This window comes from Gavialis gangeticus, unplaced genomic scaffold (assembly GCF_001723915.1).
Source record: "Gavialis gangeticus isolate Ggan-Ray unplaced genomic scaffold, GavGan_comp1, whole genome shotgun sequence".
NCBI lineage: Eukaryota > Metazoa > Chordata > Crocodylia > Gavialidae > Gavialis > Gavialis gangeticus.
The window spans coordinates 89,994,047-90,006,806 of NW_017729025.1; the positions used below are offsets into that span (position 1 = coordinate 89,994,047).

At 39.7% G+C, this 12,760-nt stretch overlaps 1 protein-coding gene across 6 annotated transcripts in view; it reads right to left on the bottom strand.

The window, feature by feature from the left end:
- Positions 1-12,760, bottom strand: part of PCNX1 (pecanex homolog 1 (Drosophila)) — a 159,472-nt gene that overhangs the window by 41,678 nt on the left and 105,034 nt on the right. For all 6 annotated transcript variants that reach the window (XM_019519142.1, XM_019519141.1, XM_019519138.1 and 3 more), the window contains 7 exons: positions 10,443-10,535; positions 8,253-8,403; positions 5,144-5,285; positions 3,552-3,729; positions 1,946-2,054; positions 1,379-1,508; positions 91-149 (listed from right to left, as the gene is read on the bottom strand). In XM_019519142.1, coding sequence (XP_019374687.1) covers positions 91-149; positions 1,379-1,508; positions 1,946-2,054; positions 3,552-3,729; positions 5,144-5,285; positions 8,253-8,403; positions 10,443-10,535 — 862 coding nt within the window. The remainder of the gene's footprint in view (positions 1-90; positions 150-1,378; positions 1,509-1,945; positions 2,055-3,551; positions 3,730-5,143; positions 5,286-8,252; positions 8,404-10,442; positions 10,536-12,760) is intronic.

Sequence of the window (12,760 nt, forward strand, 5' to 3'; positions counted from 1 at the left end):
CACACACACACACACACACACACACACACACACACACACACACACACACACAGCTTTTGAAACATTTTCAGCAACCAATTAGAGTATTACCTGGATTTCTATCCAGTTGGGAAGCCAGTCTTGTGTTTGAATGGTCCACACGTTTTGTGCTGAAGACAACAAAATGAAACATTCTTAACGTAGTTATTCATAATATAAGAAAATATAGTGTAATGAAGCTGCAGACAATGTATTGAGGAAAATATTTCCATCTTTGCTGGTAGTCTATTCTACTTTGTATCTAGCATTTTACCACTGTTTGTAACAACTTCATTTAGTTAGAGTACTGAAGGAACTATAAGTAAAGCACTCTCAATTAACCAACAGAAAATAGTAAGGATACAATGCCGTCAAAGTTCTCCTTGACATTTTAGCTATGTCACTTGCATAGTTAATGCTAAAGCTAAAACCCAAGTTGACTACACATTGAAAATTTAATTTGCAGTATGATACTAGGAGTTAAGAAGCGCAAGTGACATTCATCTAGAAAGGTATAATTTTTATTAGCTGACAGTAACACCCACATTTCTACCGGAAGGCTAAAAGGCAAGGTGGATTCAAACTGCTGTATTCTGAGAAGATGCTAAAACTAACACCAGGGCCTCATAGTTAGTTTCACATGAAATGCATCTGGTTTGCACAAAATTCTTTCCTCCTAAATGACACTATGGAAACCTCACCCTGGCATCTGAAAGTCGAGCTAGATTCTTTTTGGCTTAAAAGCACCCAAGAGCAGGTATAGATTGTACAGATCAGTGTCTTTCCTCAGCTACTTGTAACCCTCCTGTTTCACATAAGGAGTGGTTTAACAAAAAGTATCATCTAACCTGGGGAATCTTTTACTCGGGATGGTGATACATAAGCCAAGAAGAAACCACACTGACTTTAAAAGATATCACAGTAAGTTGTGACATGAGGGAACTTACTGGGACATTAAGGGAAAAAAATGGTTTGACCTGTAAAATGAGGTGTTAAATCGAGTCATCACTCATCAGTATAAACAAGTAAGCCCTAAATACCCCTTACATAAGAAAGCACTTATCAGATTCCACTTACATGTTAAAACACTGACATTTTAGAGATTTTGTATGCAATCAAAAAATATGAGAAGAATAAAATATAAATACCATCAGGTATCATAGAAAAAAAATCAGCAGAAAAAACAAAACATACTCGCTACACCATTTCAGAAAAACAACATACTTTTTGCAAATATTAAAAGCCATGAACCAATTCTCTTGAAAATAACCATATCACCTAGAAATACACACACATTTGGTCACAGCTTTCATTAAGAAGCCATCTCTGCTGTGTTTAGTAATGGTCTAATTTCACCCACTTGTAGTCTCTCTCCCAGAATTTGACAGGTCTGGCATATGAAGTGATGAATATTGCACTTCCCAGGAAAGGGTTGAGTGGAGTGGAGAAGAAAGCCGATACAGCTGCTTGGACAAACAACATTGCAGAATCTGTGCCATGACAGGGTTAAGGAAGTAAAGACAAACCCCTGGTACTTTTTACAAACAGAAACAAAACAGGATCCCCAGGACCTCTCATGTAATGCACACTTCATCCAGGGCAGCCTACCAAATACCAGCTTCTCTTGAAGATACTTCAACTTTGGAACTTAAGATTATGGTTGTTGGGGGGAAAAAAGCTTGGAGACTGGCTTACCACTTTTCCAGTGAAATAACATGGAAATCTAATCTAAAACTTTTCTGTAATAGAACTATTCTAAGTCTTATTGGCACATCAAGACAGCGGGTGCATTTAGTTTTTTCATCCACAATCACTGGGCAGGGAAAGGTATCCATTAGGTTTAGCACATGACAACAATTAGAACAAAGCAGTTATAGGTTTAAATCTAGACAGCTGTCAACACATTTGGATTTTTTTCAAAGGATACGTGGCACAGCAAATGGCTGGGCAAAAGCATGGAAAGCAGAACCCCATGTGATTTGCCAAGGCGCAATGTAAGTATACACAAATCTCAGTTTATAAAAGAGTTCCCAAAGCTAGAAACAGGCACAAGAGAAAAACTATGTAACCATTTAGCTGTCACAAAAAATAAGACATTTATAATATAACACTGTAAAACAGTGTGCACGTGCAGGCACACACACATACACACACTCCCTCCCTCTTGACTTTGCAGAATGGCATATACAGTCTAAGCCACTAAGATAGGTTAGTTTGGCAATCAGACAGTTGCCTGACATGTGGGCTGGGCTAGAAGGATGAACTGCCCATCTCAACTGCTGTGCTATATAAATACATATATGAAAAATCACCAAAGGAAGCAGGGACTCATTTGCAATGTTTTTTCTACACATGTATCACAATGGAAGCATGCAGCTGTAACAGTTGCACCACTGCAGTTTGTACCAGAATAATTTGGTATTGAAACAACAAACCTGAAAGGGATGAGAACAGGTTGGACAAAGGCAAGTCACACTGAGTAATAAGTAGGTTTGGCAGAGTTTAGTTTTATTTTTTTTTTTAATAATTTTGACAGATAATATCAAGTTTTATTTTTAAGCATTTGTTTTGATTTTATCAATTTAAAATTTCAGGATTGTAAGGAAGTAGGGGGGCATGTGCATGCGCATACACATGCACTTCCTCCTGCAGCCCAGCACACAGCAGGTGCAGGGGAAGTTGCTGTGCTGCCAGGCTGTCAGCCTACTGTCCGGCCCCCCTGCCAAGTCTGGTAATAAGCTTTAATGGTTTTGTGAAAAGCTAAGGGCACACTAGCCTAAACAAACTTTCAGGCAGCATTAAAACTGCCTTGAGCATTGCATTTAACACTTTAAAAAAAATCAACAGGATCAAGCAAACAGCTAGTGCCATTTGCATGGTTTAAATATCTTACTTTACCCAGAGGCATCTTACATGGTTTCCACTGTATTTACCAATACAATACTGTGGTAACATTTTAGAAGATTTCTCTTATAAAGGCATGGAACAATCATTAGTTTAATAAGTAAATATTAAACCAATCTTAAAATAGTAAAACTTAGTTGGTGGGGGGGAAGAAGGGGGGTGAAAGATGAGAGGTAACCAATAAAAAGGGAGCAAAGTAGTGAGCCTAAAAAGAGTTTGAATCTGCAACGTGGTTCAACACTGACATTCCTCACAGAGCCATTTCCTAGGATTAAAAGGTTTTTGATTGTTTTTTTCTCTTTTGACCTCACCAGCTCATTTCCAATGCTTGGAAAGCTTACTAGTCCTGAAAGCACTTGCATTTATCAGCCAAAGTGTTTCTATTCTAACAATGGCAAGATGCTGCAACTTTAAAAAACCACAAAATGCATTTTGCTTCAGTGCTCTAAAACACTGATGAGACTGTCACATGCCAAGATAAAAAAGGTCTCCAATAATAAGTATGCAATGATTTACTAATAGGACTTATGGTATGTAAGAGTTCATTATGGGGATTTTCATTCTTTGAATTCATAAATATGACTACCCGAAACACCCAGGTTTTTCAGACCGTATTTGTGTTAAGTTACCTTGCTGAAGAGTATAGACATGAAGAAGAGGTCTAACAGCATGGTCTCAGAGAAACTTTTGTAGTCAAATGTAAAGAAGAGCACTGTGAAAACAACTGTGACATACTGACAGGTTGGACTACTGAAAGAGGAACGCAGCAACTTCAAGCCAGCTATGGTGATCATTAATGCACCCAACCTACAGAAGAGATTCAGGAAAGAAAGTTATTTCATCTGCTGCCTGAAAGGACTGTATTGCAACAAGCAGTTCAATCACTACTTACACACAATAAATGTATTGTGAACCCTTTAGAATTTTTAGATAACTACCACACCACAGTCATTCCTTTAATGATCTCCACTCAACTGACATTTAAAGAATACACTATTACAACACCATCTGGAAAACAATTTCCCTGAGAAAGTTTAAAACCTATGTATGATAGCAAGTGGATCTGTATTGTTATGGACAGTGATGTACACTCTTTTTGAATACTGCATGAGACCTGATCAGTGAGGAAAAGTTACTGTATATTGGCTTATTAATATGTTTTGCCTTACTGTATTGTTCTACCTTACACTGGGGGTAGTAGAACTTTTATCACACTTATAAAAGTTTCAGTTCAATGGGCCCTATGTATGAAAACTACACAGTGGCTTTCCAGATGAGACTCTCTCACGTATTGTAAGTCCATGGGAGAATCCATTAGCTTTAAGAACCTAACCTCCATCAAGCTTCAAACCTCATTTTGCAAGGCTGTTTGTAAAGAGATGAATAGGTTATGAACACTTTTAAAAAGAGACTTAAATTGGGGCAGTTTGTATGCCAGAGCTGCTCAGGGAGACTGACAAACTGAGGCGCACATCTATCTAAAAATTAGGTCTTCCTAGATTCTGGGAATGGTAAAGTGTAGGGAAGAACTAAAACATGCAAATAATGTTTTAGTATTTTTGTTCTAAAAAATTAAAAATGCTCCACTTTAGGAAGGCTCCTTGGTCTTTGTTCTTGGAAAGCAGGAGCACAGAACAGCAAGGTCTGAGCTTTAGTCAGACTTGCTGGAGTAACATGGCCTCAGGTGGAGTGGGAGAATCACGTAATGCTATCTGGAGTCAGGTGATAGCTATAAATTTCAGACCTAGGACGGGTAAATAACAAGATCCAGAAACAGAGTCAGAGACCTGGCAACTTGTCCAGTAACCAACATGATTTGGGTCTTAAGAATACAAGGGACAGAATATCATGAGCAAACAGTTGGGGGACAATCCTACTTCAGGAGGCCTAGGCTGGATAATCATGTAATAAAACTTCTCTCTCAACTTCTACAGTTCAACAGTTCACAAACAGAAAATGCTGGATACCGTCTGGGTGATTACTTTTGTTAAACCCAGAGACTTAATTGTATGATTAACATGGAAATATTCTATTCAGTTTAAATACATTTAGTGATTCACTCAAGGAAGATTTTGCAATGAAAGCACAGTAAGAATTAGTTTTTATTCCCAGCTTCTAGCACTACTAACATTTCCAATGAGGCTATAATTTATAGCCACTTTACCCATTTCCTTCCACTATACTGGATATTACTCAGATTACTGACCACCTTTCTACTTACTCAGTATCCAGTTTCTTTGGAGTAGCAATAGTCTTGGCACTGCTGCTGAGCTCATTGAGGACTATCAGTGGGTAGATAATATTCTTCTCCACAAAGAGAAGCCAAATGTGAAGTTTCTCAAACCACATTACATGTGCTGCATCTAATAGGATTGCAAAAAGAGGAGACCACAGATCAGAGAGAGAGACTAACTAGAACAGGACACTAGCAATCAGATGCAGTTTATTTCAGCTCTGGAACAGTTGTTTTCTGGCAATTGTTGGATGGCCAAAATAAACATTCAATAAGTTTTAGCAGTGATGCAAAATTTACTTCCATATAACTGCAAATCAACAGCTGCTTCTGGCAGTTTATAAGAGGACCCAAGCACTAATTTGGATTCTTAGATTGAGATTCTCAGATTGAGTTGGACTAAGTCACACTGGTGGGAAATTTGCAATAATTTAGTTATGTACAAAGTTTAGAATTTGGAATTTTCTTAACTACATAATGAGAGTAACTTCAAATTGATGAAGGCTATTTCTATTGATACTGATCAAGTTAATGTTTTGATTATGCATTTTGAAAAATTTTAGGACCATCATATTTGTACTGAAAAATAAAACTGACCTAGATAACCCTTAAAGGCCTTTCTTACAGATGGCAGTTTCTTAGGTATCAGCAGTCCAGCCCTACTTGAGTCAGAGATATAAGCTTTTGTAGGTGACAGCATCTGTCGAAGTAGGCTGTCACCTACAAAAGCTTATGGCTCTCTGAATGAATTGGTCTCTAAAGTTCCACCCTACCCTGTCTGACTTCAGATTAACAAAGCTAACCACACCTCTCAGATTCTTATAAAATGCACCAAACAACCAGCCTACAAGAACTTACATATCTTGCCAGTATAAACTCGGCACATGGCAGTCTCATAACTTTCAACTTTCTTGCACACACTGACTCATCATCAGGCCAGGTTTGTGCCAGTTTTCAATTATGCTCCTCAAGTGCATCTGGCCGACTGGGAAAAGGCAGCACTACTCTAAGTTGGTAATAAGCTCTTCATCACCAAGGCCTGCTAGTGCCCATAACAGTAAAAGGTAGCAGGTATTAAAATCAGAGGGGTAGGTTTAAGATAGCAATGACATACAAAATGAAGCACATCCTATTGTAATTTATGGTGCTCCAGAAGAACTTGGGACTAACCAGCTGCCAGTCCTGGAGCAGAACCCCTCAGGGATGACCGACAATGACCTGCCTTAACTTCAGATGAATTGTTCCTGCAAGGGCCCAGATGGCGTAACATTAGGACCTATAGTATTTTACATTACTGTATTTTATATTACAGGTTGCTATATTTTATATGTTAAATATGGCTTCAGTTCTGCCTGCGCATAATGGAAACACTACCACGTATATCCATATTAAAAACATGTCAATGGGCCTGAATGCAACTGCTACTATGCTTTGTTTTGGGCTTTTTAAAAAAAAATCTGTGTGCATTTAAACTCTCAATCATAACACTGCATTTAAGTTTATTTTTTCCCTATTCAACTTTTCTTTCAAAGATGACTTGTATCCATTTGAATGTGTAACCACTAAAATAATATAAACTTGCAGTTATTAGACCCAGGCTGAGACTGCAATTTACTCTGGCAAACTGATTGCTACATGGCAGACAACTACATTTTCATCCAAAGGAAAGAAGTCTTTAGACTTAAATCTGACAGGCCTCAGAAACAAAATGTAATAACATTCTGTTTCTTCATCTTCGTTATTACTCAGCAACCTACTAACTCCTATTTATAGGTCTTTGATTGTGTTACAGAAACTTTGCAGTTCTCATTTGATGCTAAAGATAGCAGCATTAGAAGTGGTTTTGGGGGGGGTTGTTTGTTTTGGGTTTTTTGGCAATATAAGACTTGGCTAAGGCTAAAAATGGCAATCTGCTCTATGCAAATTTTTGTTCTTAAAAAAACCCCCTCTTACTTGACTGTTTGGAACACAGGTTCTGAATACAGAATTGCATAGTTCTCAGATATATTTTGGTCAGCACAATTTAGCCATAAAATAGGGACTAGAAAGTAGAGAAAACCTGGGGTTCTATGCTGACTTTACTATGGGCTTGCCATGTAATCTTGCTGAAAATACTTGGACACTTATTTGGAAACCCAATTAGCATGGGCAGTTAGGGCAAATAACCTCTATACAAATATTTCATAATGCAGAGTACACAAAGCTCCTCGGGGAAGGGGGGAGCAGCAGCACATTACAACAACACAGACTGAATCCCAGGACTGTGGCCTTAGCCTATTTTCCCCAACTGTAAACTGAAATAGTATTTTTACCTTCCTCTATGAAGGCCTTGAGGTCCTTACAAGAATAAGCTATTGCACGTAAATATTTCAATACCAGTGCTTTTTATAAAGGGTTTTTGTTAATGGGGTAAAACCTCCACTGCATTTTGTAACTTCTAGGTGAAAAAGTTATTATAAAAAAATATTTGTTTTCCAGGGAAGTTTCACTAATTAAAAAAGTAAATGGGTGTACATTTCTTTAGATTTGTATAACAAGCAATACATGTATCCCCGAGCACACAAACATGAAGCAATGGGTGCTCCTGAACACACTGATAGAACTGTTGCACTGTAGTATTTTCTATTTTTAGAAGCTTAGCTTTTATCTCCAATGAAAACCAGTAGTATTTAATATGGACCAAAAGCCCAGTAAGCAGAAAGCTAAAATATCTAATCCAGTAAAACCGTTAAAAAACAAACAAAACCCCAAAACAGGAGAAAAATGGAACTGATTTTGCCAAAACAAATCATGAGAAGATTTTTTCAGCACAAATTTGTGAACTCCTGAAAGCAGATTTACTGAAATTGCCTTCATTATTAATGAAAGCTTGTCTAATGAGGCACAGTCATTATTATTATTATTACTATTATTATTATTATAGAAAAATAAATGCTACAGGATCAAGCAAGGCATGCTTATCTAGAAAACACTAGAAATTAGAAACCCCAAAACATTCAAGTAAAGATGCAAGGCAAAGAGAGTTGAAGTAAAGTAATGGTTAATATAAAGTCGCAAAACCATTAACATACGTTAAAAAAATACTGTTGATACTTACTGCGGACTTCAAATTGATAATACTCCTTTGTTTTCAACAGTGGGTGGGAGAAACAGTGCCAGGGAAGCTGCTTTCGGAACTGAGGCAGCACATAATGGGTTACAAAACCTACTGAGCCCACCAAAGCGTAGAGAACGTAGCTCAGAACAGGCTAAACAAAAGTTGAATAAGAAAAGAAAGATCTGAGGCTTATAAAACAAGGGTAACAGTTAATAACTTCATACCTCCATAGCACTCATACAATAGCCCCCTTTCACAGCACACCTGGAACATAGTTTCTCATGATAACGGGAGAAATATGATGCCACTTTTAAGAATATAAAATAAAGGATGCAGTAGAGCTGTAGTTGGCAACATTTTAGGAGACAGGTCACTGCCACCAAATTTCCAACCCGGCAGCTCCTTTCCCTGCTGCCAAATTGCCACCAACATTCTGGCTTCATAGCCTGGATCTGGCCCACAGGCCATAAGTTGCCAACCACTGCTTTAGAAGACAACAACTTTAAGCTAGATAGACTATCCTATCTTTTAATGTTTCCTGGAGCTGGGTTGCTATCTTTTGTTCTACAACAGGGATATAGTCAATCTTTTCTGGCTGTGGACCTGCATGTCCCACTGTTGCTTGTCCCAGCAGCAGCACAGGGAGAGTTCCCACAGAAAGCACCCCCTGCTACTGCTTAAGCCACATGTCCATGGGCCGGAATCAAAGGTTCCTTGGGCAAGATCTGGCTCGCAGCCCACAAGTAGCTGACCCTTGTTCCATAGTACTTCTGACCTTCTTTCATGGTTTTGATTCTTCTGCACTTCATCACTAGATTGATAAAGCTACTATGCTCCCAAGGCCTGTACTTGATTTAGGCTGGAAAAGCAAATCAAAGATTCTGATCATTTCAAGAAGCCATCACCCAGTGTTTGGTATCTGTGTCAAAACCTGCCGCATCATATTTGGTCAAACAATCTAATGAGAGGAAGGGAAAGACAGAATGAAAGGAGGAAAAGGGACTGTGTCCACTTGTAGCTCAATCACAATACGAGGGGGAGGATCCAGCCCGTCAAGAATGAGGGTAACAGAGCCTTAAAACCCATTTCACAGGTATAATTTCTTTCCCCTCCACAAAAAGCCTGAAAGAAGGGCATGGTGTCAGACAGGCTGAAAAACTGGTATGGACACAGTGAAGGGATGGGGGGTGGGAAGGAGTAGGGAGAAAGGGATGGTTTGGAGAACTGAAACAAGGGCTGACATTTCAAGCTCTTCAGGAAAGGCAGTACAGGTTTCCCTTGATTTATGTGGGTTCCTTATATGCAAATTCACTCTTATGCGATGAGCATATTTAGACCCATAATTTGTTGTATGCGAGGTAAATTCGCTCTTACATGATCAGCATAGATGCCCCCCAGACCAAGCAGGTAAGTCCGGGGGGGAAGGGAAAAGGGCCATGGCCCCACTCACTGCAGCCCTGGCTGCAGTGGCCCCAGGAACAGCTGGCGCCAGCTACCTGCAGCCACTGGGCTGCACTGTGGCTCTGCCTGTCCCCTTGCACCTGGGCACACCCCAGCTCCTGGGCTGCTCTGTGCCATGGTGCAGGCAGCTGGTGTCAGCTGCTCCCAGGGCCACTCCACAAGGGCTGGGGTGAGTTCAGACAAGCAAAGCCCCAGGCAGTGTAGGACAGAGCACTCATGCCAGACCTGCCTGCAGTGGCCCCAGGAGCAGCCCAGGAGCAAAGGCGAGTGGAGACAGGCAGAGCATGGTGCAGCCCAGTGGCTGCAGGCAGCTGGTGCTGGCCGCTCCCAGGGCCGCTGCAGCCAGGGCTGGGGTGAGTGCCGCTCTATTCCCTCTGCTTTGCTGCCTTGTGCAGCCCTGGGAGCAGCACCCCTCCCCCTGCCCTTTCCCTAGTCCCATCTTCACTCCATCCCTCTCTCACTGCCATGGGAACTTATTCCTATTTGTTACATTGTAAAGTGGGCGTGCTTTATGTGAATTTAATTTATGCGCCATTCTCTGGGAACGCATGTACAGCTGAAAATCGAGGGAAACCTGTATTCATTTTGTTTGAGCAACACTTAATGCATGTTAAGCCCCCAAACACAAATGAGGCCTTTGGACACTATTATTAGAAAAACAGTTATATAGTAGGATGTGCAAAAATTAATTTTCAAGAAAGGAGAAAAGTACAATTTAAAACAGCTTACCTGCAGGACTGTGAAAACTGTACTGACATGAATTGCAAAGTAGAGTACACCAATGACTACACACACAATCAGGTCAGATTGCAACCGTTCACTCTGTTGAACAAAAAAACAGTTTGAGCATGCACATTTTGGTACTCTCCTTCCACAATCTCTGCCTACCTCTAAGTGATTTCAGTTGCTATTTTTACAGAAGCTCAGTGCTGGCCTAACTGCACCCACTGATGTCAATGAAAATTTTTATCTCCTGCTTTGAAAGAAACAGAGTTGAGCTAAAACAGTGCCAACTACCAGTAAAGGACTGCCACAAAAACAGAAAAAAGTATGCATGATTACCCTTATTCAGTGGACTTTGGCCAACAGCATTTATTCAAATAACTTAATTCAAAACATATTTATTTTGTGTTGTGAAGATAAATTAATGAACAAAGTATACACTTTTTCATCCTAACCTGTGATGAGGTATATAGACCTTACATGACAGCACCCCAGACATGACCTCCCATTTGTGCCAAGGAGTCAGCTGAAAACAACTACAACCCAGGCAGAATGGGGCAGGAAATGGAGAACACTGCAGATGCTTGGAAACTATAAGGTTGGAAGAAGATGCAGGAAGAGTAAATGCAGGGAAAGAAATGGAAACAGGTAAGGTCAGAAGCACTGAGATATCACAGAAGGAAGTCTTCTGTTGCTCTGGAACACAGAAAAGTACATGCCTTTACTCCCCTATTTCTGCTTTCCTGCAGTAAAAATGATGGCCTTGGAAGTAAAGAACCAATGATTACTGAGCCCCAAATTGGGGAGGGGCCTAAAGCTAGGCACACAGACACTTGAGGTTAAATCTAAACTTAGTTATTCCAAGAGGAGTTAGATGCAAAGAAATGGGCAGGGGCAATAGAAGACCTGTATACCGGGTCTGGCCACAAAGGGATGCTGCAGATGGTGAGTCTTGCAACACAAGTGACAGTTCTTCCCCAAGTTTAAAATCCTACTGCCCTGTGTGTATGTGTGCGCATGCACACATTAGAGAATTTTCAGGTCAGAAGGGCACACATCATGATAATCTAGTCCAGTGATTCTCAACTGTGTTACATTCACAAAATTCCTCAGAAAACGCCAGCTCTTAACCTTCACTCTGTTTTGACTACAACAAAATAATACAGTAAATCTTCTGGGAGAAGTAACTCAGAAAGACCACAACAGGTGCTAGTTGAAATCTGTTGGTTTGTCCCGTGAATCATATGTAGGTTTTTGTTTATCTAACAGTACTAATAGTGTGTGGTGTACCATGGGACCCTTGGAAGGATCTCTCAGCATTCTGGCTGAGAATCCCTCATCTAGTCAGGCTTGTGCATAACCCAGGCAAAATAATTTCACTTAGTAAATCCTGCCGTAAGGCACTTAGTAACACCGAAAACAATACAAGAGAATTTGATTTAAAGCTTTGAAGCAAAAGAAAAAAAAGAAACTACTATCATCTTACACAAGTTCTTGAATTAGTTAATTATCCTCTTTATTAAAACAAAAAAAAATACTTCATTTCTATTCTGAATGTTTAGCATCAGCATTCAGGCACTGGATCTTATCAGGCCTCTGCCTTCCAGAATAGTGACCTGCTCTAGCAGAAGTTTTTCCCCCTTTAGGCAGGTAGTTTCAGAACCCTTATGCTTTTTATTAGATAACCTAAATTGACGAAGCAGCTGTTGTTGTACTGTTTTATGAAAAAGCACAATAACTGAACAGTGCCATTGGCTTAAGCCTTTACAATAGAATTATGTTTGGCAATCAATGTAATGAAGTCAAGGAAACAGGCTCCACTGTCACTAAAAGCAATTCAATCTTCATTTAAAAAAAAAATTTAGTTGCAGTTTCTGGGCTGGGCTGGGCTGGACTTAATGAGCCAAAAGTATTTAAAAAGTCCCAAAGTATTAGAAATACTGAGTTAGCAAGAGAGGTCCAAAAATTCTTTTTTAATCTGACCCTTCACTTACACAGTAAGTATCATTAGATTTAATAGGTATATATGACACTATGAAAGCTAGTGTATTTAGTCAAATCCAAAATGACTTTGAATTTAAGATAACCCCCAAATAATTAGATTCTACACATGGAATGTATGTATTTGCTATAATTCTCTATGTAAAGAATCTAATTTATTGGATCGGATTGGATCAGTGACTTGGACAAGGGGGTAAAAAGCACCCTGTTCAAATCTGCTGATGACACTAAGATGTGGGCACACTAGAAGGGAGGAATAGGCTGCAATCGGACCTAGACAGGTTACAAGGGTGGGCGGATGAGAATAGGATGGGATTCAACAC